Source organism: Colias croceus, chromosome 7, assembly GCF_905220415.1.
Source record: "Colias croceus chromosome 7, ilColCroc2.1".
NCBI classification, from domain to species: Eukaryota; Metazoa; Arthropoda; class Insecta; order Lepidoptera; family Pieridae; genus Colias; species Colias croceus.
In genome coordinates, this window is record NC_059543.1 from 3355960 (window position 1) to 3380674 (window position 24715).

At 33.8% G+C, this 24715-nt stretch overlaps 2 protein-coding genes across 3 annotated transcripts in view; one reads left to right on the plus strand and one right to left on the minus strand.

The window, feature by feature from the left end:
• Window positions 1-1329: 1329 nt before the first annotated feature.
• On the minus strand, window positions 1330-14856 carry LOC123692977 (DNA polymerase zeta catalytic subunit). Of its 2 annotated transcripts, none has more exons than XM_045637839.1 (21): window positions 14741-14856; window positions 14451-14552; window positions 14250-14371; window positions 13835-13963; window positions 13116-13210; window positions 12260-13047; window positions 12014-12185; window positions 11810-11904; window positions 10584-11734; window positions 10394-10510; window positions 9630-10314; window positions 9248-9439; window positions 8550-8670; window positions 8181-8425; window positions 7676-7833; window positions 7158-7295; window positions 6873-7010; window positions 6332-6522; window positions 2546-2773; window positions 1807-2122; window positions 1330-1549 (listed from the first exon to the last, which is right to left on the minus strand). In XM_045637839.1, the coding sequence occupies exons 2-21, from the start codon at window positions 14506-14508 to the stop codon at window positions 1388-1390; spliced, it is 5301 nt and encodes a 1766-aa protein (XP_045493795.1). In that variant the 5' UTR covers window positions 14509-14552; window positions 14741-14856; the 3' UTR covers window positions 1330-1387. The 2 variants fall into 2 exon arrangements, with proteins under 2 accessions (XP_045493795.1, XP_045493796.1); XM_045637840.1 differs by having other exon boundaries at window positions 14451-14558.
• A 2299-nt stretch (window positions 14857-17155) lies between these two features.
• LOC123692986 (protein Lilipod) overlaps window positions 17156-24715 on the plus strand; it is a 29445-nt gene continuing 21885 nt past the window's right edge. The window contains exons 1-3 of the mRNA XM_045637852.1: window positions 17156-17507; window positions 17587-17851; window positions 18007-18234. Coding sequence (XP_045493808.1) covers window positions 17448-17507; window positions 17587-17851; window positions 18007-18234 — 553 coding nt within the window. The 5' untranslated portion in view covers window positions 17156-17447. The remainder of the gene's footprint in view (window positions 17508-17586; window positions 17852-18006; window positions 18235-24715) is intronic.

A 24715-nucleotide genomic window follows, 5' to 3' on the forward strand; every position in this document is an offset into this window, starting at 1 on the left:
AGATTTTTATGTGGCAATTTATTTGACAACTATCAAATTGGTTGTCAAATTATTTGTCTTTTTTGCAGTTGATGAATAATTTTTAGGATTTTGTCTAAAAAATCTTCGAAAATGTCGAAAAAGCCGCTGCAATCACAAGCAAGAGGTGTTGTTTATAATTTGTATAGAAAAACATTCGATGAAGAAGGGTCAAACACATCACAATTTTCAATTTTGAAAATTTTATTGGTAAACTGGACTTACCCGTTTTGATACTTTAAATTAAAAAATATTATATGTAGGTGACTAAAAATTGTTTGTTGATTAGAATATATAATTTTATGAAAACTTATTACAGGAGTTTCCAATACGGCTATTCGTCAAGTCCAAGCTGTCCAAGTCAATTTTATAATGTGTGTATCTGTTAATACTTACGAAAATAAACATAATTTTATTTTATTTTATAAAAAATTATAAGCAGTTTTGATCTACATTATCATTATATCGATATTTTCACATGGCATACTGGTAATTAATATACAAATATAGGTAATTAGGTAGGTATGTGTAAATAATAATATGTATACATAATTGTATATTTTACATGTAAGTATGTACCTACATAATATTAAATGGATATCTCATTATTAAGTACAGTATTGTCCACTTATGTAATGTGACTAATGATACTGAGGACAAAATAAAAAATAAGCAGTATCAAGATCGTTCAGTCCATTTTCCCTAGGGTTGCACACTCAAAATTTTGATTTCCCTAATTGCCATCAGATTCTGGTTTACCTATACATCTCCCCGACACCAATCGAAATATATAAGAATATAAATGTAAAGTATTTATAACTAAAATATGACTACAAACATAGCCGTATCGAGCACTCTTACACAAACTAAAACAACCTTGAACTTATGCTAGTAGAACATCTTAAAAATAACTTAGCTATGAAACAAAGACCATAATATAATTAACGCAATAGATTTTACTCGAAACCGTACCTAACCGGGGCTCGGCGAGCCCGGACTGGACGACCATTCAAGACACTATATGTATCAGGTCGAGATGACATTAAGCCACCTTCCGTGGGAAAGGTAGTAACGATTTTAGAAGCAATTTTACACTCAACGTCTTCTTGGTTACTGTGCTCCACGGATCCCGAATAATCATCCGTTGAGTAAATCTCATATTATAATACAGAAGAAGATTCAAAGGGATGGAAAATATGTATAGATTTTTCTGTAAATGTGTAAAAAGTAAAATACCAACACCAAAAAATAATATAAAATTTAATTTATGTAAATTTAATATAATTTAGGTAATTATCTTATATGTAACAACATATTTTATCACATGATTGTAATATAATAACTAAATTTAATTTATGTAATTACATATCTAAAAATTTAAACTATTTGTGTTAAATTGTTCCGGTAGGTTCGCAAAAACGTCTTGCAGTTGGTTTAATTTTTGTTGTGCGGAAACTCGGCACCAGAGGACAGGACATTCAGTGTTATTACACTCCAAATAGTTACTATGGCCACAGCACGAACTACAGATCTGAAAAGAAATTGTTTGTCTATTTTATTAAAAATATTTTTTATTGTGCCTTAAACCTATACTCACAATTTTGTTTAATTACAATTTATTTGCAACTTTTTAAGACAATCAGATCAAACGAAAACATAAATTTCAAAATTAGTTGCACAACAGACATTAATTAGTCTATAATTATTCTTGTAGCAGCTATATAAGTATACAGTATAATATATTATGCACTGGATGCGTATTAGTTCTTGTAGGAGCTTGACACTCACCACTTGCGTATCAGCCAAGTATCCTCTCGCGGTATTATCCCTCGCAGCCAACATAGCGACAACGGGTCGGGGATTTAGTGCACAACGAGCGCAAATCGCACGTGCCCCCCGCGCCCCGCACGCTGCGCACCGCCCGCGCTGCATGTACCGCGCGATACCCGCACCTGCTGTACCGACACCACCTACGCCTGTTTTACCGACGGCACCTGCTATACCGACAGCACGGGAACCTGCTGTACCGACTGCACGGGTACTTGCTGTACCTACAGTGCCGCGGGTGGTGAGAGCTTCGCGCGTGTGGCCTACTTCGTTCCACCTGAAAATAAAAAATTGATCAAGAGTCTATACTTCAGTGGACGCTTAACACATTCTTGATTGAAAGTTTTTTGTGATGCCTGTTTTATTATTTCCAGATTGTTTTATTTCATGTAGGTAACCCTATGTAGTTTTAGTAAATAATGTTCCTCTTGGTATGATGTATTTGCGAATGGTATGAAATAAAATAAAAGGTTTGTATACTTAGTTCTCCCTTGTATTAAAAAATACAGTGTGCCGAGCACACGTGTCAGAAGTGAAACTTCTTTACCAAAATTGTCGCCTTACTCCATGGTGGTGTGAAAATAAAATATATGATGTTATTAGTTTATCACGCTAATAAACTGATTTACAATACAAACGAATAGTTAAATACATAATGACAAAAATATGATAGTTAAAATACATAATAATATCAGCTCACCACTTAAAAACATCAACCCCCAATAGCGAAAAGCACCTATGCAGCGGCGGCAGTATCGCCCGTGTCGCGTAGTACGGCACGTGCGGCACGAGGCCGGGGTCGCGGTGCAGCTCGGCGGGCGTGCGCGCGAGCCGCACGAGCGGCGTGCCCGGCGCGCCCGCGGTCACCAGCCACGACACGCGCTCGCTTGTGCGCGGCGCGGCGCGCGGGTCGCGACTGAGGAGGCGCCTGCAAGGGATTATTATATTATATAGTTTGGTGGAAGTTCGAAATTCAAAATTTCTTATATAAAACCCCTTCCAGACGACACAATTTAATCAGCCGATTTGATTGCCGATTGAATCGGGCCCAATTTGATCCTCTATCCACACGTACACAATTAAATCGCCAATTTTAGTTCTGCTCCGTTGCCGTTACTGACTGGACTTTTATTTTGCAACATGCCTCTTAGTAAAAAACAAAAATTGGGGCTGATTTTGGCTGTAACTACAAATTTAGAAGAAAGAAAAAGAAAAAGGATAAGGAGCAAAGAATGGTTGCTTAAAAGAAATACTGTTAGAGTTAAATATTGCTAGGTCAGATAAATATTGTTAGAGAACTGGACAGTGTCGATTTCACAAATTTTATGCGGATGGACCATGACACTTTTAATGAATTATTATCTCTAGTAAGCCCATACATTACTAAACAAGACATTGTTATGAGAGAAGCCGTTAGTCCTGAGGAGAGATTAATAGTAACGCTTAAATATCTAGCATCAGGAAGAGATTACAAGTAAAAATTGGCCAATTAGCGTCCACACTACCCAATTTGATCGGGCAATCCCAAGGCAATCGCAAATCGGCCGATCCCGACCACCCAATGACCTTGAATTTCATATTTCCGTCTAGACGACCCAATTTGATTGCCAATCTAGTCAAATTGGACGAAAAATTGTGTCGTCTGGAAAGGGTTTAAATTTTATAAAGAATAGAAAAAATTCGATCACGAGGCCGGACTCGAACCCGCATCCTTTCGCGCCATTCCGGGGCGGATGCCTGACCAATTCAGCCACTCACGAGTGGCCACCCGCCAGAGCAATCGAATTTATTATATTCTTTCAGTTTTATGTGTCTAAGGGACACACCGCGCGCCATCTTAATTGAGATGATTAACAACCATCACAACCAATATGAAACACTTTCCAGTGAATACAATATTGTATCATTACAATTGGAACACGACCTTTTTTGTTGAAATTGATATTTTTTGTTTTATGGCATTGAGTCAAAATTTCTTGTCTAGCAATTGACCAATGGAACTTTGCGAGAAAGAATTGAGCGGCGCGGCGCGCCTATCTCGACTAAAAATCAGACATTCGAAATTCCTTGTCAAACGATTAGGAACTATAAAATTTTGCGTTGATGTGATCCATGCGTAGCTACTAGCTAGTCGCATTCCATTGAGATTGGCAAAAATTTTACCTAAGTGTTTCTACCATAAATATGTTATTACCAGTGCCGTCTTTACCATAGGGGCACAGGAGGCCAGTGCCCAGGGCCCCCCATCGTCAGGGGGCCCCCCTGGAGGAGATGTAGGACTGACAATTTTTCTCACATAAATCTCAAAATATTTTATTAAAAAGCAATACAGCTTTTTAATGCCAGAACGTCAGATCATTTTCAGATTTATTCGAATCAAAACATCTATGTTATTACAAGGAATAATTCGAGTGATTCGAACACCATTATAATTAACTTATCAGACATTTACTCGAATTATTTATTTACTTATTAACGTAATATAATATATTTTTACTTGAATCATTTTGAGATTTATGAAAATTACTAACAAGTCTAAGTTTACAGAATAGCATACAAGGGCGTTGTGACAAAACTTTAATCTCTGGGCCTCTAGACAAGTGGCAGAAACGCTAGAGAATAGAATCCACTATTGATACTAATTGATATAAGCTTATGACGTTTTGCTAATGTTTCGGTCACACTACCAAGGACGACGACGACCACGACCAAAATTCCCATCCAGCCGAAATTTGGTGAAATTATTAAAAACACAATCTATACTTAATATAATAAAGCTGAAGAGTTTGTTTTTTTGTTTGAACGCGCTAATCTCGGGAACTACTGGTCCGATTTGAAAAATTATTTCGGTGCTAAATAGCCCACTTCTTTGGCAAGATTATAAGATACCAAAATCGTTGAATTACTCCATGACGTTACGGTATTGTTATGATGCAACCTTGAAATTTTACTCTCAACGCGCCTAAAGAAGTTTCACTTCAAAAATATATTAAAATTTCCCGACCTTCTGTTACTACGAAAAATTTTTTTCCTAAAAGTCAACAGATAATAGGTTTTTCGTGATTTTTACCGAAACGGTAAGTTTTATCATATAACCACTTATACAAAAGAATCAATACATTATTTTCCTAAGATGTAGCTTCCTACCATTTTCTAAGATATAACGATTTATAAACTCATTCCATCCTTATAATATGCACACGTTTCTTAAATCACTTCACACCTAAATGATTTTATGATAAAACTTATCGTTTCAGTATAAATCGCGAAATCACCTATTTTTTTATTTATTTATAACCTGGAATATGTTTTTTAATTCACGTACCGGAATGACAGTTAATTTTGAATTTTATTTTTAGTAATCCTTATTCCTTTGAACAATTTTACTAATTTTCTGCTGGATATGAAATTTTGTAGTTTTAAAGGTCCTAGAATTTAGTGAACTCTGTTCACACCGGACCATTTCTATACGAATAGATGACAAGCGTTTTGACTTTTGCCATTTGCCTAGGCTTTGAATAAATTATGTTAATAACGCACGCAATAATTTTGAACAATATGAAACGGCTACGAAAGAAAAAATCCAGATGCGAATTAAAAAGATAAATTTGAAAAAGAGAAAGGTATAAATTTATAAAGAACCGAACCGACTCGAACCCGCATCCTTCGCGCCATTTCGGGGCGGATGCTTGACCAACTCAGCCACTCGTGACCCGCCGGAGCAATCGAATTTATGCTATTCCTTCAGTTTTATGTGTCTTAAGGGACACACCGCACGCCATCTATTGAGATGATTTAACAACCATCTCAACCAATATGAAGCACTTTTCAGTGAATACAATATTGTAACGATGGAACACGACCTTTTTTGTTGAATTTATATTTTATTTATAAAGCATTTGAGTGCCATAAAACCTAAAATATAAATTCAAAGAGAAAGGTAATTTGAAAAAGTAATTCTTAAAATATTTCTTAATTAAATTTAATTAAAGTCAACTTTGGAGCGCCATTACAGCAGCAGCGTTTCAAATGAATTATATAAAAAAAAATAAGGAAAAAAGTTTCCTCAAAAGACCATATTTATACATTACAACATTGGTCAGAAGTAACTTTTTTCTAAAATGTATAAAAAAATGGAGCAAAAATTTTACATAGAAATTTTCTTTAAGTTTTCTTATTACTTCTTTAAGTTTCAATTTAGGGCAAAAACATATATAATTGTGGGAAAAAATTTGCGTACCTAGTTTGATTTCTTTATATTTCAAAGGGCCCCCAATTCTTGTGTGCCCAAGGGCCCCGGCATAGTCTAAGACGGCCCTGGTTATTACCTCATGTAATGCTTTACCATTTAAAATAAAAGGAACCTCTTCCTCAGTATAAGTCAACCATTATACTAGTAGTAAATATTATCTCAAAGTTACTCGGTGCCTGAAGCATTTCAGGATTATACTCAACTATCAGAATAAAAAACTCAAAATTATCATACTTAGCAATTTCATTAGGCGGCGCAGCAGCCGTCGGTCTGTACCCAGCGGCTCCATGATACTCTCTCGTGAAGAACAGTTCTTGTGGTGGTAGAGAACCATCTATTAGACGTGATAGTAGTTTCTTTACCATCTTCTTTACGCGAGATATGTCTCCGGTATCGAATAACTCACATAGAGAGCTTTGGAGGAGCTGTGGAAAAAGGGCGTGTTTTGAAGTAATAAAGCAATTAGGACTTAATTTGTACAATATTCAATTATGTATGAAGAATAGAAGCTACATTAAACGATTGAATTACTCAATGGTTTAAATTCGACCCATTTGTACTAAAAACTTCTGTGTTCATATCATATTGTGACCAAACATATCACAAATCATCAATAATCTATGTTTAATTGCGTTTTCTATACTTAATTGTACGCAACTATTAAAATTTTAAAGTGGAATCACAAAAAAATATATAAACAGGATCCATTTTGTCACACAGTAATAAGATTTTTTTATTATTATAATTTCAATGTTAAATTTTTGTATATATTTACTTTAACACTGGCGGGGCAGCCGTCTCTGCGCACAGTTTCAATGCCTTTAGCTTCATACACTGGCTTCTCTTGATCTGCACTCTCGTACATGTAGCCAACATAGCGCTTCTTTGTCTGTAGGATGCACGGTTGGTACACCTGTTTCACGAGAAAAGTTAACATTTAAAAAGGCGCTGTATCTGATGAAACATAAATTTTCATAATTATTACAAGACCTATCCACATAATTATTATAATAACTATCAACATATGAAGAACATAAATAAATTAATAAAAAATCAATACCTTTTCCAATTTTAAAACGACTGGTGAGGGGTTATCTGCTGTCACAGCATCAGCTATTTCCTGACCTATTTCAAAAGCTTCTGTCCGACTACCCCCAGGTACTAGAACGAACATTGAATCTGTGTCGCCATATATAACCTAAGGATTAATATAATATTATGTATTTTTGTATGTGTTTTTGTAAGTAATTATTGTGAATAAAAAATAAAATTACATTAAAATTTTGTTCTTTGCCCAGTTCATAATTTGAGAACCTATATTTTTAAGTTCTCTTACTTTATTTATAATGTGGGGAATGATTTGAATTGCAGCCATAGTCTAGCAAACTTAGAAACACTAAGATGTCTCTGTAAAAGTTCAATAAAGATCAATTCTTCCAATCATCGACATTGTCCTAAAAATAAAGTGCAAATTGACAATTTTTCGGCGTTATCAAAACTCAAATTCTGCTGAAACCAAGTTATTTCCAAACATTATTTTTTCTTGTCAAATAAATAATTTATTTATTTATTTATTACCTTAGCGTTCCATTTGCCTTCCCTGACGAGTTTGATGGCTCTCTCTAAAGTCTCCCGTCCCTTAGACACTACACTATCACCAACTTCCACACACGGCATTCGCCCACTGAAGTTAGCAGCGGTGTAACCGTAGGTGACATTCGCTATTAACTTCAGACCTGTAATTCGAATAGGAAAATATTATTAATTATTATGGTTTGCTCGAAAATCTATTCTAGTAACGTTTTCACACTTATGAATTTTCAAAGAGATTTCTTCAAAATAATTTTGTTTGTTAATTCGTGAATGAACAACGATACACACATAAAAGGGGTATCTACTCACGACTATAGCTGTCTACCGAAATTATTAGAATAGATCCGACATCTTATTGTCCTAACAGCTTGTCAAGCGGCTAATATAGGTTTCAATAGACGTAGCAGCACAGACAGTCAGACGAGAGTAGCGAGGAAAGCACAATCTATATAAGTTTATAGCTTGGTAATATTTGCCTAAAGTGACCTACCCAATTGCCTAGAATGCATGGCCTTCTTCACAGCTTCATCAGTCTGCATCTTCATGCCCTTTTTCACAGCTTGTCTTGCGGCTAATATCCTTCTCAATAGAACTGGTAATACTCCACGACGAACATTTGCTTTCACAAAACCTACGCCTACTGGCGACCAGTGTACTAAATTGTTTTTCGCTAATGCCTCTAATTTTTCCTTTGGTATCCGGAGACGCCATGCTCCGAATTCGTATGGTGAATTTCTGTAAGGGGATTGAGTATAACTATTTATTTACACTTCTTCTATAATATATAGACTTGCTTTTTTCAAGTTAATGGGTTTGTAATGGGTATCTAATAATGGATATAAAAATTAAAACATCATACCCGTTAATATTTTGTATACGCCCAATGCAAGTAGAGAAACAATAGTTGTATGCAATCATCATAGACGGATAGAGACTCTGGAAGTCTAATACTATTACGGGATCATTATAAAAACGAGATTCTGAAACAAAAAACGCAGGTAGTTTAACAATATACAATGGTTAGGTAGTTTTACTAGCTCGAGACTTTGCTTTTACTAGGTCGAGACTTTGCTCTAATTTATTTACACATTACACTCTTCAAGTTATATTGTTAGCTAAAAATGGCATAATTATAATTGGAAAAGACATGTAACATACATTCAAAACAAACAATGCTAGTGATAAGGCCGCCAAGTTAGTTGTACAGTACGCGTCACGTAAAAAGAACGCTGGATGAAAGTGATGGGGTGTGTTTGCACATGGATCGAGTTTTGCACGAAAGCTATGTGCCGATTATTTTATTTTTGAACTAGGCTCGCGAATCGTGGCTTCACAACTACCTATTTGTTAATCTTATACCACCTCATAACACCAAATAGACCGATAAATCGCCAATGCGCAGCCATCCGTCAGCGTTATTTTTACTTGACGCGTGTTATATACCTACTCTGTTTTTAGCTGTAAGTAATTCTAAGGTTTTCCTGTTTGTATAACTAATAAAGTGTTAAATAAATAAATAAATGCTGTATAAAATAAAGTAGGTAATTACGTACTTACCTGGTTCAAATATAAGCGGTAAACATTCCGGAGCTCGCATTGCCGCCCTCTGTTTGACAGTGGGAGATAATGCGACTAAATTCAACGGTCTCGCTGCTCTAAGCATTAGAGACTCCACGCGAAATTGGGACCCACGGGAGAGCACCTCCCACCATTGCAGGCCGAAGAGCCTTGCTAATTCCGATGTTCTGTCTAAAATTAAGCAATATTTTCAAACTTGGGACGTCTAGATTTGCAGAAATATTTGGCCAAACTGTTAATAATTGAAATCAAAATTATAGTAAAATAAAATATAAATTAATCAAAATTTAAAAACATGAACGAAAGTAAAAAGGATCTCCATAATTATAGTGGTCAATGTCAAATAAAACATAAAACTTACTGATCATATCAAGCTTTTCTAGCATTCTTACGGTTCCCGATAACCTGGTCAAATAATATTCAACTGGAATCCATCTTAGCATACGTGATTCATCATTCCACCACTCGGATAATTGCGAATGACTGTATTTGGGTACTCTTTCTTTTAAAATCTGATACATACAATTCTCAAAACTATAACTGGAGAGAGCTAACTCGTAGCGAAATAAACGCCACACATTAAACGTGATTCTACCAATAATCCTGCCTTCCATTTCATTTTCGTCATGCCGCCATTTCTTCTGTCTGTACTTTTCAGTTATTCTAGATATTTCCTTGACTATTTCTAAACCGAGAAACTGAGCTCTTTCTAGCACATATCCCCATGAATTCATTTCGATTTCATAACCACACATTATATCAGGATCATGTTCTTTTACCAAATTGATGATTTTATCAAAAATTTCACTTTCAGTATCTACATAAACTACATTTGCATTGAAAACACACCTGTCTAAATGTTTTGGTGGTTTTGATTCATCGACAACCAATATCTGAGTAAGTTGTTTCGCTAGAAAATGGTTATCGGGACAATTGTTTGTGATAGATACAAAAACAGCTTTTATATCATCTAATGCAGGGTCTGGACACATATCACCTCTCACTTTAGTATGTACTTCTAATATCATTAGTGTTAGAAAATCTACCTAAAATATAATATTTTAAAATTCAATAAAAGTAATAAAATTGTATAAAGAGTAGGTAAGAAACTAAGTAGGTACTTACCTCAACAGCAGGAGTAGAAATAGAGGCTTCATTTTGAACTTCAGAATTTCCGAAACAAAGAAATGATCCATCTCCATGCATAGTAACTTGTAAAGTGTTATCCACTTCTTGTTTACTCTGCATAAAAATATTATGATTAGAGTTGAGTGAAAATATTGCATGATTGGAAAATGATCTTAGTTTAAATTACCTTATCTTCCAAACTAATGCTATTATTTATGTCATCGTCGTTTAAACCTATTGCCTGTGATGTATCCATTTCATCTAAGTTTTTACTGATTTCTGTAACATCAACATCTTTTTCGACAGGAACTTGACTCTGCATAGATCTCTCATGACTCCACTTCAAAATTTCTTTTTTTGTTGGAGGTAATTTTAATGGCTTTAAAATGCACTGACGATTGCCAGCAAGTAGGGATTTTAAAGTTTCTGGCTTTGAGTTACTATCTGACATTTCATTTCTTTGTAGAAATAGAAGTTGGCGCCATTCTTCAATTGTAGTTGTATCTATAACTCTTTCGAAGGGCTTTTGATCTTGTGATAATTTGCTGCCAGTTTTTAATATAATCTGGCCAATTTCTACCTTATCTCCCACATCTTTGGGATTAGAAAAGTAAGGTTCCGGATTTCTTTGTTTTGGTATTGAGTATTTTTTAAGCGTTAACATAATATGATCCCTTGCGGGTGGACGGATTTTTGGTGTTAAGATTAAATCATTTCTATTATTTGTTTTATATACAGTTAATTCATTCGATTTATTAATAACATGAGAATAAGGTGTTTGATTAAGATTATCAGTATGATCTGTTTTTGGTAAAATATCAAAATTCGTGGAGATATCATGATCTACATTTATTACATTTTCAACTGACACATCAAAGAATTTTGATTGATCATAAAAACTTTCTATACCAATTTTAGAGTCAGGCGAGGAATCAACACTATCACTTAATGATAACATCCTTTCCTCTACTTCAGAATCCATCGGTATTTTCGAAGGACCAGCTATAGGTTCACAGTTGTTTTTGAGATCATATACTGTGGATGTTTCAATTTTATTAACTAAGTCAAAAATTGATTCTTTATCAAGAATGGATTGACTTTCTTGGTTATTAGTGCTGATGAAATTATCTGGCTCAGTTTGCTCCGGCTTTACTCTTTTAAGATGCAAATCTGATATATTATCAATTGTTTCTCTTGATACATTGATTTCATCTGATTCATCTAATTCTTCTTTGGATTTTTGAGAAATGTCAGTATTTTTAGATTTATTTTTTATTTTAGGTCTAGATAACCCCAATTTTAGAGGTAACTTTTTTCGTTTGCGTACTTTTTTAACATCTGAAAAATTTCCAAAATATTACAAATACTAGTAAATAGTACTTGTTTGTATATAATTTTGATTTTAATACTTACGATCGTCGTCACATGTGCCATCTAGTTGCGGAATATTGACACCTTCCCAAAAAGAGTCATGCCATGATGGTGAATCCTCTTCCATAGTTTCTTCACTATAATTAATTGAAACTTTTATTTACAAAATGTTCATGATTTATAATCAAAAGTATAAAAGATAATTTTACATGACTGAGTAAATATTTCATTACCTTAATGACATACCATTTATCTCCTATAAAAATAGTTTCATCATTAAAAACTTGAGAATAGTCTTCATCATTTATATCATCTTCAGGGTTTTGATCACATGGGGTCCCCATCACACTATCATCATCTATAGGTTTATCATCTAAACCTTGTAACATATCCAATAACTCCAAATCATCATTGTCCACTAAAAAAGTATAAGAGATTTAACATTTTTTATAAAAAAAAATTGATAAATGGTTCATAAATCTGGTCACTTACAGTTAACTTGACTATAATGAACGGAAACACTGCTATTTAAGGCAATGTCCTCATCAACAATTGTGTCTTCATGTCCGCTTATTATTATGCTATTTCTTCTTAAACTTCTGTTTATAGTTGAACTATTGTTCAAAATACTATCATGTAAATGTGTGCTTATATCTGTTGCATTGAAAAACTGTGAACCTTCCAAACTTTCAGCTGGATAGTGCACAAATTCTTTATTTTCAGTGACAACTTCAACTGGTTTGTCAATTAAATTAGAAATTTTAGCAATAAATCCAGTTTTGAATTTGTGATGTGTTTCAGTTCCCTCACTCATCAATCTATTTTGTGATAATGATTTTGATGCTATTGATACATTCAATTCCCGTCGTCTCGCCATTTCCTGTTTCCACACTTCTTCAAGGCCTGGATTTTCTATACCATCTCCTTTGCCAATGCGTAGTCTGTTAATTATGTGAGATGCGACACAATCTGCTTCATAGTAACACATACTTTCTCGCTTTAGGCTGAAGTCTTCAGGACTATTAGAAGGCTCGTCGCTTTGTTGGGTCAATAGTGACTTACGAAACATAACAGTTTGTAGGTCAATATTGCTCATGCCAAATAAGTTGAAGTCTATGAAAAATTGTAATGTGAAATTCAAATGGGACTCATGAGGTTGCAATACTTGTCCAAGTATGGCTCCATTACTGCAGAGTTCAACTGCTTGCTTAATGAGGCCAGGATTATATAGAAATACTTTCAAAAAGAGATGCTCCTTATCATGAAATCCATAGAAAGGTCTGCAATAAAAAAAAACGTAATTATGGAGAGATAAAAATATTAATTTTGATTGAATAGTTTTACTTACAGTCCTTTTACCAGAGATATTTTATACACATGTTGATTAGATGAATTTGCTTGCTTAAGAGCTATATTTAGTGCCTTATCAAGGCTGACGGCTACCTGAAATATAAAACAATAATAGAATTTAAAATTGTACTTCTTGGCGTAGTCTTATTCATGAGGGTTGTAAGGCACATGATCACAGTTGGTTCGATGCACTCCGTGATGGTCAGACTAGATTAAACAATTTATCACCTTCCACATCAACATCATAAAAGTGTAAGACTTGTGGGCGTTATTGTCGCTCCACAATCGGGCTCATTAGCCACGAACGACGCTGCCCTAAATCATGACTGCTTAGGAAAATTGCAACACTAATAAGTTAAAATTTTTGAAATTTAAATGTAACTGCATATATGATCTACTACAGATCAAATAGGCCAACGACGACTAGGTATACTTGATAACTCTGTAAACTAACTTTTAATAATTATGACATTGTTAAGGTACAATTTCCACTAATTGTTTGAAACATTGATTTATTTCTTGAAATTTTTTTATATTAAAAAGCCAATTTATTATTTATGAACAACACTTTTGAATGTCTTCTTTGATAATTTAAGATACAGAAGGTACAACCATGAAATTATTTGAAGAATGATATGACGTTTATTTTAAAAATAAAGCATAAAAATTCAAAAAAAGAAACCTTATTCTGTTTAATTATTTGGTTATTTAACATACTTGATATAAGAACTGTGGCTCAGGATGTGATGTAGGGCAAGGTATGTAAAAGTATGGGAAAACACCATGCACATGAAGACAGGCCTTTCTTCCATCTGGTGTAGAACCAAATATTCTCAGTATTGGAACCTGCAAGATGGAAAAGGTGTAATGGAAGACATTTTAAGTTTGTGTTATAAAAGTACTTGCTGTGCTCCACGGCTTTAACCCCAGTGCTCCGCGAGACGATATATAGCCTATAGCCTTCCTCGATAAATGGGCTATCTTTTCAAATCGGACCAGTAGTTCCCGAGATTAGCACAATCAAACAAATAAACTCTTCAGCTTTATAATATTAGTATAGATTTGTAGATATATTGTTAATTTTATCATAAATTAATATTATTTCTGAAGTTGGTGCAAGATATTTTTTTACCTGTTTAATATCACTTCCTCTAAATTCAGAATAGATTACATCAATTCCTGGTAATGGTTTGGTAAGATATGAATCACATACAACTATCCTTACAGAAAACTCAGGTTTTATATCAAGAATTCCTGAAAACATGATAATTTGGTTTTATGTAGAAAAAAAATGTGTAAAAGAAAAAAGTATTAAAATTATATATTTTTTTACCTGTATGGTTATTGGAATTAGTTATTTTCATGTAAGTATCTTGAAGAGAGTTTTCCATAATATCTCAGGTACTGATAAGCAAGTAGTATTGCTGTGGTATTGCTAAAACTTGTACTTTTTATCAGAATATGTTATTGCACAATATATTAAAACAATAATAAATTTGGAATTCTGTTTTACAATGAATCATATTGGTTTTTTTTAATTCTTTTTAAATTAGAGATAGAGAGTAGAAAGAGAGATGAGAAATTTATTGCTTCATAAAGTTCAGTTTTCACTTTTCAGCACACCTTGGAATCCTCGGAGCAAATAGCTTGTTAATTGCTCCGAGTTGGGTTGGAATCACAGAGCAAGATCCTTTGGGATCTGTGTTTGGGATCTTAAATTTGAATTTGTTGTTTATTTTGACAATTGATGGACCATGACAAATGACAATTGACATTAACTGTCCGATTTAAGGTCCGATTCATACTATATTACTTGCTCTGTGATCCGCTTAGGTGATCCGATTATGTCCGATCTGTGTATGATATTATTGAAAATTAAATAATATATTAAATAAATATATTATTAAAAGTTGTCTAGAAAGAAGTCGGTTAAAAAATGATTTCTATTAGGTTGTAAATATTATATCAAGCATTATAGCCTGTAGGGTACCTGTGAGGGTGCTTGTAGGCTACAAATTTATTGGAATAAATTCTATAAAATAAAACACTAGATAAAATTTGTTGGTGGCTCGCTTTGAGGTTTTTTTTCATTTTCGATTTCAATCATTAATAATATTTTACTTTTCTCATTAGGGTTTTAATAAGTTTATTTTTAAGCTATTGCATAGCTTCTATCGCGGGCCTTGAGCGCGGGGACCGAATCCAGAAATTCCGTAACGAAAAACCTCACGCTCCCCACGGGGACAGGCACGGAGGTGTGGCTTGAAGGCATAGCATGCAATAACTTTACCGCGGCAGTCCCCGAGTGCCACACGTCTTTTTTTTTATTTTAAAATCGAATTATATTTTGTGTTATAGCATGGACGAATATAATCTAAATTATTGGGTCCATGGTTATAGTCTGTGATATTAGTAAATGGATATCTGTCTCAGAGCAATAAACCTATAGAGTACTTGTATCGAGCGTATACAATTTACATATATTTGTTTCTCTCTATCTAAAGAAAACGTCGTATGAAAGAATGAGATAGCTATAGACTACAAGCTACGTTTCAACATAGTCATGGCACCATTTTTACTATAGGTACGTATTTATATAGATAGAAGGTGATAGTGATGGGATGTGATTCAATCGATAAAATCGTGGATGCATTTTGCATTTACGGTTTCGTGAAATAATAAATAATAAAAAAAATAAAAAACAAAATTAATAATTAATTTCAGTTCAATACATTATTTGTTTAATCCTACGAATATAATTAATGCAAAATTATGCGAGAATGGATAACTTTCTCTTTCACTGCTGAACCGATTACAATGAAATTTGGAAAAATTACTTTTGATCCCGTAAATCCCACAGGAATGGGAACTATGCGGGTTTTTCTTTGAAAACGCATGTATATCAAGTATGTAGTAGTTTCTCATCTATGAGAACTGTCATTTAATCAACCGTTCAATTTTCACATAGTTACACAAGTAACTTATGTGTAAAAAAATTCCAAATAAAAATTCACCTTCTTTATTCAAATGTATTTATTATGTACAGGAACAAAAAAAACGTAAGCGTAAGATTGCACAATTCTTCTAGAGTTCGAAATGCAGTGAACACAATCTAGCAAATTTCGACGGCGTCCAATCTACTCGTCTCATGTTTTATACCCATTTTTTATTTAGCTCTAGAAATCTAAAACAAAATGAATTTATTAATAATCTAAAAGAGAAAATAATAAACAACAAACTAAACACATAAGTCAAATAAAACAACCACGTGGTATTTTTTATTTTTCTGCTGTAGAAAATTTACATCTTATTTGCAACAGCAACTACATATAAATCTGATATAAGAAACAAAATAAATAAATCAACGTTAATATGAAATAGATTTTATGTCATAAATCGATAATATACGCTGGATGTGTTACATCACTACGGTGGTAAACAAAATGCCAAAATGCCAAATATTGTAACATTTTTTAAAATTATTTAATTATTTTGTATTCCACAACCCCATAAAGTGGGTAAATGTTACAGTTACAACATATAATTATAAAAAAGCGCTTGATAAAACTTTCAAATAGGGTTAAAACATAAATATCTATCAATTTGCTGAAAATCACTTACCGATGGAAAGATATTTTTTCATTGTTTTCATCCAAAACTCCCATTCGATTAGTGATAGCCTAGCTAAACATACAATAGTCATTTTAGCACACTGACAAATAAAAAGAAACACTATACACTTTATATTTTCTAAATATTTCGTTAAAAACACTTGATGCACCGAGACCTCCAGCTGGAAGGCAAACAAAATATAGCCGGCGCGCTACGTTTGAAGACAGTGCAGATACTCTATCGCTATCTCAATCTGGCATATGCTGTTATTGACTAAGAGAAAGTAGATTAGAATATATGTATTTTGTCCTGTCTCAATATCAGAACTCTATAGGTTTATTGCTCTGAGATATCTGTGATCTATACTGGTAAGTTATCTGTGCATTTAAGTTTGACTTTTTCAGTTTTCAAATTACGAGACTGTCACTGAGTAGAGAACTGAGAAGTCAGAACTCAGAAATCGCAAGAGAAAATAAAATTAGTCGTGTTTTCACACCATTCGTCGGAACAATAATTGCCTTATTGTATTGATTAGAAATAAAAATCATATAAAGTGACGTTGAACACATAAAATTAATAGTGGCAAATCACCTGAAAAATGTAAATGTGGTGGCTATTACAAATAAAAATGTAAAAAGTGAAAATGAAGTGCTATTTGACCGAACAACAATTATTGTTAGAAAAAATCTATTATAAGATAAACAATAGATGGTAGACGATGGATGATGAGGCAGATCTACGGGAGCAAATATTCCACAACAATGTTAGGGAGCAAATCGTATGTCTGTTTGTAATAGTGTCAATTTAATTTTAACATTTGTGCTTTATTTTAACATAATATAAATATATTGTTGTAGATATTCCTGCTGCTGTTTATCTTGTTGTACCTCTTCTCGTTCATGTTAATCGAGAAATTCCGGAGGCGAGACAGTGAAGATTATTTTACGGCAGATGAAGACGAAGTAAAGGTTTATCGCATAAGTTTGTGGTTGTGCACGTTTGCGCTTGCCGTATCTCTGGGTTCTGCACTCTTGCTGCCAGTGTCAATAGTCAGCAATGAAGTGCTTATACTGTACCCAAACAGTTACTATGTCAAGTGGTTAAATAGCTCATTAATACAAGGTGAGAAACATTATTGGATCTATATATTTCTATCCCATTAACTTACGTGTTTTATTCAGGATAATTCCACTTAGTTTCTTTTTAAAAAAGTTATATAATTTTTTCTAAATGTTGAATTATGAGATGTGTGTTACTGATAATTATTTTCTTTTTAGGTCTATGGAACCATGTATTCTTATTCTCAAATCTATCGCTGTTTGTGTTCCTGCCATTTGCATATCTATTTTCGGAGTCCACTGGATTTCCGGGATGCAGGGGGCTGAAGGGCAGGGTGTATGAGACATTTATTGTCTTGATCTTACTCGGCATTGCAATGTTAGGCCTGGCCTATGTCATCTCGGCTTGGCTCAAGGGGGACAGATCAGGCATTGATGCTTTGCTCAGTGAGTACTTTATAATTATTTTTAGTATATTATACTGGAGGTTATTAATAGCTTTTTTTATTTGCTACTAGCGGTCCGCCCCAGCTTTGCCCGTGGTACATATTCATGTTTTCTTTACATAAGAACCATCCTCGTACTTCAAGGAATATAATAAAAAAAGAATTAAAGAAATCGGTTCAGCTGTTCTAAAGTTATGCGCTTACCAACACATTTTGGGATTCATTTTTACATTATAGAATAAGATTATAAAAATTGTATGTGTTATGTTTAAAATATCTATGTATTGATATAGGTAAATGTTATTATTTGACACTAAAACGATAACTGATTTTTCTCCTGTATGTTATGTTAGATCTTAGAAAAATAAATGGCCTAAAATCACTTTATCACGTCAGTCAAAAAAACATATTATAATAAAACCATGGTAAATTTTTTTGACCGCCTCCTTGGTACAGTGATTGACGCGTGAGCGTAGAACCGAGGGGTCCTGGGTTTGATTCTCGGTGGAGACGAAGAAAAAAAAATGTCTCGGTCTGGTAGGACACAGAAGGCTGATCACCTACTTGTCCCTAAAGAAAAATCGATCAGTGAAACAGATGTATGCATAATGCATCTGCCCCTTACCCCACTACGGGGACATGGGACTTCACACACACGGTAAATTTTTTATTCCTGGTTTTTTGTTTGAATAACAAAATAGCATCTCTCACTTCTTATGATATACATTTATTTTCAACAGAATGTATATCAAACATACAGCCTTCTTTTGAAGTTTACTGTGTAACTACATAATCTTTGAATTAGTAATTTGTTTAGTTTTTCACATACATATAATCACTCAAATAAAATACATAAAAGCATATTTCTAAGTTGTGTCACTGAAATTAGTTAATAGACAAAATGAACAGCCTTTTGAGTCGAAATGGTATTATGATGACCTTTTTAACAAATTGTTTTGAATGTTAGATTTTAATCTGAGTAATTATGTGATAATAAACAAAGTAAACATTAAAAAAAGACATTCATCACCTAATGGGTTTATTGTCTATCAACATTAAGTGAAATGGTTTCATTCCGTAATTGATGAAAATAAATAGTAGGCAATGATTTTTTTGAGACTTATACTTTTTATATAGACGTGAAGTGATTATTCATTAATAAATTAAATTTGTTTTGGAAAAATAACTAATATATTATGCATTTGTGCTTATAGAAATGTTGACCGTCATTGACAAAGAAAATTTGCATTGCAAATAGTCAAATTTTTGCATATTGTGCATATTCGTTTAACCATCAACTGTTACCTTTTAATGCACAATAAGATTTCTCATTCACATTTTAGATGGTTTTCTCTACATACCTAGTGCACACTAAAAGTTTTGCGTTTCTGGCCACCTATAAGTAAATGTTTGAATTTCGAGTGTTATTTTTTTAGCATATGAAGTCTCATAAGTTGAGGGAAAAAAAAATTGGCGGGAAGCGCTTGTCAATTTTTTTTTATCTCAAGTTGAAGTTCGTTGTCCGTACGCACAAACGGAACTAACACGAAACAGTTTTAGGGCGATGATTTTTGATGATTTTAAAAGTTCGCTTTCTCCGAAAGCTTGCACTGCTCGCCTTCAAAATACTTTTGGGAGGGAAGCACCTTATTTGAGCACTGTAAGGCATTGATATGCTGAATTTCATCGCGGCCGTGTTTCTCTTCATGATGAAATTCGTGAAGGTCGACCCTCAACTGCGATCACGGAGGAAAATATGGCTACCGTCAGACGACTAATTTAAGAAAATTGCCATATCACTTATTAGGAGATTCGAGGACATTTGGGGATTGGTATGAGACTAATTCAGAAAATTTTACATGAACATTTCAAAGTTAGGAAGCTTGGTTGCCGGTGGATTGCTCCCAAACTCAGTCCAGAACAAAAACGACATCGAGTAGATTGGTGTTAAGAAATGCTATTAAAGTACAATTACGGACATTCTAATGCCGTGTATAATATCGTGACAGGATATGAAATATGTATATATGGTTATATTCCAGAAAGAAAACACCAATATTCTTTATGGGTGTTTGAAAGTGACAGCAAACCAACCAAATTGAGGCAGGTGAGAAGGGTTGGCAAACCAATGATTGCATTATTTTTCTCTAAGACGAATCCTGTCTGCACTATCCCGCTTGAGTAACAAAAGACTGTAAATGCCGAGTGGTACACCACTATTTGTTTGCCCAATGTCTTACAAAAAATAAGAGAAAAGCGACCTAGAAGTCGCATATTGTTGCACCATGACAGTGCTTCGGCGCACACCGCGAACAAAACAAAGTCATTTTTGGCTACTGAAAACATAGAGCATGTGACTCATGCCGCACGCATTCCTAACCCAGCACCTTGCGATTTCTTTCTTTTCCCAAAAATCTATGATTCAATGAGTGGTTCGACATTTACGAGGCCAGAACAGGCCGTGGTTGCTTTCAAACAGCACGCAGAAAACATACCCTCGGACCAATGGTCCTCATGTTTCCAGAAATGGTTTGAACGGATGAAAAAGTGTTTTAAATGTAACGGAGAATACTTTAAAAAGTAGTAAATATAATATTGGACAAATAAATTGTTTTGTTTATTAGTTACGCAAAACTTTCAGTGTAGCCCACGTATATAGCAAAGAGCATTACTATAAAAAACTTTGAAATGTATGTGGGAATCAGAATGAAAAGGTTGCATTTTGGCTATAGACTATCTTAACTTTATTGAATATTGTGTTAATGTTTTGTATATGTTACCGGAAATGTATGTAATCCGTCATTGTATACAATTCCTAGGAAATGTATGTAATTCCTAAAATCGCACGGAAATGTGTGAAATAAATTATTTTTACACATTGCCTAGGAAATCTATACATTTCCTAAATAGCAATCGGAAATGTAAAACATCTAAGATATTGGAAGGTACGCGGGTCGATGGGGGGAGAATCTCATCAGAATTTTTGGTTTGGATAAGGGGGTGGGTTAGGTTAGGTTCGTGTTTTTTAAAACTACGTAGAAATAGGAGCCCCACAAAGTGGGGCTCCGTCGGCTCACGACCCCTTTTTGTAGAATTTCGGGAAAAAGACGAATTTCGGCATATTACAAAATGCCGGCCGTTTGTAATACGGCAGATTATACAATCCGACTGGGACGTGTACAAGGGGACAGCGGGACGAGGGGACTGATTACTAACCAAATGAAAATTTGTTTTGATTGAATATAAGTTGATTTTAGAAATGTTAATTAGTAATATAATATGAACATATTATTATTCTTTTACGGTAAGACTGTTACCCGATACAGTGTTTTATTACAGAAATCATTTATTTTATACATTTCCTAAATGGTATCGGAATTGTACACATTTCCTAGGATTTGTATACAATTCCTTGATTTCATACATTTCCGGTAACATATACAAGTGGAGCATAGATAAACTAACGCTCTATTCTGAGTGAGTTGTGGGTAATTTTTGTCTAGTCAATAAATTGCCGCGCGACACGCGTGTACACCCGCGGAAGAACTAGAGATTTATAATATTAGTTAAAGATAAGATGTGACCTTCACCTTTTTTCTCACATACTTTGCTATTTTTGATGTGGAGCATGTAACTCAATAAACTCGAAATACATACCAAAGAAATGCTGTTTTATAAACTTAAACATTTAATGTATGTAAATTCTTTAATATTCATGTAATACATATTGGGTTTCCCTTACAGTGATTCTAGGTTACGGGGCTAGAGTAGGTACATGAATACTGTATGTGGATGCATAGCAGATAATCTATTTATGTAAATGCCATTATTCATGTTAAATTGAGTGTAAAGTGTAAACACCGGCCACATTATTGTTTCGGTCAATGCTATGTTAGTGGGTGCGTCCGCATCACAACCAGAATATTTGTAAATAATTGCCTGTGATTAGAATAAACAATAGCTTTATTATATCATCATAAGGGTAACGTCTGCGTAATATTTGAGCTTTACGGGAAAATTTATTTTGTACTAGAGGTCCGCCCCGGCTTCGCCCGTGGTACATATTTCGCAATAAAAGATAGCCTATGTCCTTTCTCAGGTATCAAAATATCTCCATAACAAATTTCATGCAAATTGGTTCAGTAGTTTAGGCGTGATTGAGTAACAGACAGACAGACAGACAGAGTAACTTTCGCATATTTTATAATATTAATAATACATAATATATACTATATAGTATGGATTGAAAAGTATTAGTTGGTAATTATATAAACATGTCAGTTATGAATAGAGAAACAAAAAGTTTTGATTTTTTGCATCGTAGGTACGCAGAAAGGTTCAGTTGAAACGGTACTTTTATGACGTGAATATTGTCACGAACTTTTGTAGGTACCATGTTTGCACTGTATGAATAAACTAAATCGTATTCTGTATAGAAAAATTCACCAGGCGTAATTGACACAAGCGTTGAATTTGATTGTTTGATCCAATTGAAAACATGACATACCTACGGTTGCGTGATCTATTATATTTTTTTATTCGTGTCTTTATAGTTCAGGATACATCGCCCATTTTTGCAAGTGACTACTATCAAGCTAATTTTCCGTTTGTAGCTTTATTTTGATGAGACACCGAATAATTTCGTGTACGAAAGTCTCGATTGTGGTAACTAACAGAGATAACAAGGATAAAAATTTTTGATTTGATGGTTCTCAAATATTTATTACGCAATTTGTAGGACAATATGTCTGTTGAATTATATAAACATTAACTAAGTGAAAACAAAAAAATCAGCTTGTTAGTAATCATTTATGATGACCTCGTTATCGATACACTTTGGAAAGGGGGACTATTTGAACCAACCATAGATTTTGTAGGACAAATATTTTTTCGAATAATTTAGGTAATTATCTTGAGATTGAACCAAAAAAAATATTCAGTTAGTAATAAATATTTGAGAACCATCAAATCAAAATTTTTTATCCTTGTTATCTCTGTTAGCTACCACAATCGAGACTTTTGTACACGAAATTATTCGGTGTCTCATCAAAATAAAGCTACAAACGGAAAATTAGCTTGATAGTAGTCACTTGCCAAAATGGGCGATGTATCCTGAACTATTAATGTTTACCAATTATATTTGTACAAACAAAAAATATTTTATATTTGTTACTAAGATTATGGTTATATGTTTATATGGTTTTAAGATACACAATTTTATTACATCTACGAATAATAATTATTCGTAGTTAGTTACGCTTTGCTGTTTTTCTCTAAAAAATTTGCTCTTAAAAGATCCTAAAAATGATGATGAACTTACTACAAATATTAATAGGACCAAATATTTGAATGGTAGAAATATGCATCTTTTCGTAGCCGAATGTTTGTTACTCAAACACTATATACCTACTGTAACAGATTTGTAGAGTAAAGAGGCGATAAATAAATTCATCTTATTTGTAGTTCGATAAAAACTTTGATCTTTAAATATTGATATTATGATATTATTTGATATCTACACTAATATTATAAATCTGAAGAGTTTGTTTGTTTGAACGCGCAAATCTCAGGAACTACTTGTCCGATTTGAAAAATTTTTTCGGTGTTAAATAGCCAATTTATCGAAGAAGGCTATATATTACACGCTAATACCAACAGGAGCGGAGCAATGCGGGTGAAACCGCGGGGCACAGCTAGTAAATTATATTATTATACTTTGAATTATGATTATTAGTGCTGATTTACACAGGGTCAGTAACTGACTACAAATTCGAGGCAAATCAGTGCTGACCCGAAAAAAAACCCTGTGTAAACAGATTTGAAGTCAGTACAGAGGCTTGAAGTCTATTTAAACAGTTAAAGTCAGTCGCGGCGCCGAATTTCGGCGCCGCGACTGACTTGTCTACTGACCCTGTGTAAATCAGCACTAATACTTTGAATCAGTAACAGTAAGAAAAGCAATACATTTTCCATTAGGTACCTACTTAGATTATGTAATAAATATGGCTTTATAAATAACGTTATAATATTCTGAAGTAAATACGATATTGTTTGGTATCGAATGCAATAAGGTAACGTGATATCTTGCCGAGGACTTGTATGCAATTTAATACGAACAGAAAGTACACCAATAACTATATTATTTTGCTTTTATTATGCGACTATGCGTAGGAGTCTTATGAATAAAGTGCTGATTTACACAGGGTCAGTAACTGACTACAAATTCGAGGCAAATCAGTGCTGACCCGAAAAAAAACCCTGTGTAAACAGATTTGAAGTCAGTACAGAGGCTTGAAGTCTATGTAAACAGTTAAAGTCAGTCGCGGCGCGGAATTTCGGCGCCGCGACTGACTTGCCTACTGACCCTGTGTAAATCAGCACTAATAGTTTCCAAATTCCGAGCGTTGTTGATTTTGTGCGAATTTATAATAAACAATAAATCTTACTGTAGCACAAATATTTTTCTTCCCTTCATCTTTTCA

What these genes read in the sequence shown, in the direction of transcription:
- LOC123692977 (XM_045637839.1), bottom strand. Translation starts at nt 14,508, where the DNA reads ATGGAAAACTCTCTTCAAGATACTTACATGAAAATAACTAATTCCAAT. An exon ending in ATTTTTATAGGAGATAAATG is followed by an intron (nt 11,905 to 12,013) that starts GTATGTCATTAA and finishes AATTAATTATAG; the next exon opens with TGAAGAAACTATGGAAGAGG. An exon ending in ACTTGGCTGATACGCAAGTG is followed by an intron (nt 1,550 to 1,806) that starts GTGAGTGTCAAG and finishes ATTTCTTTTCAG; the next exon opens with ATCTGTAGTTCGTGCTGTGG.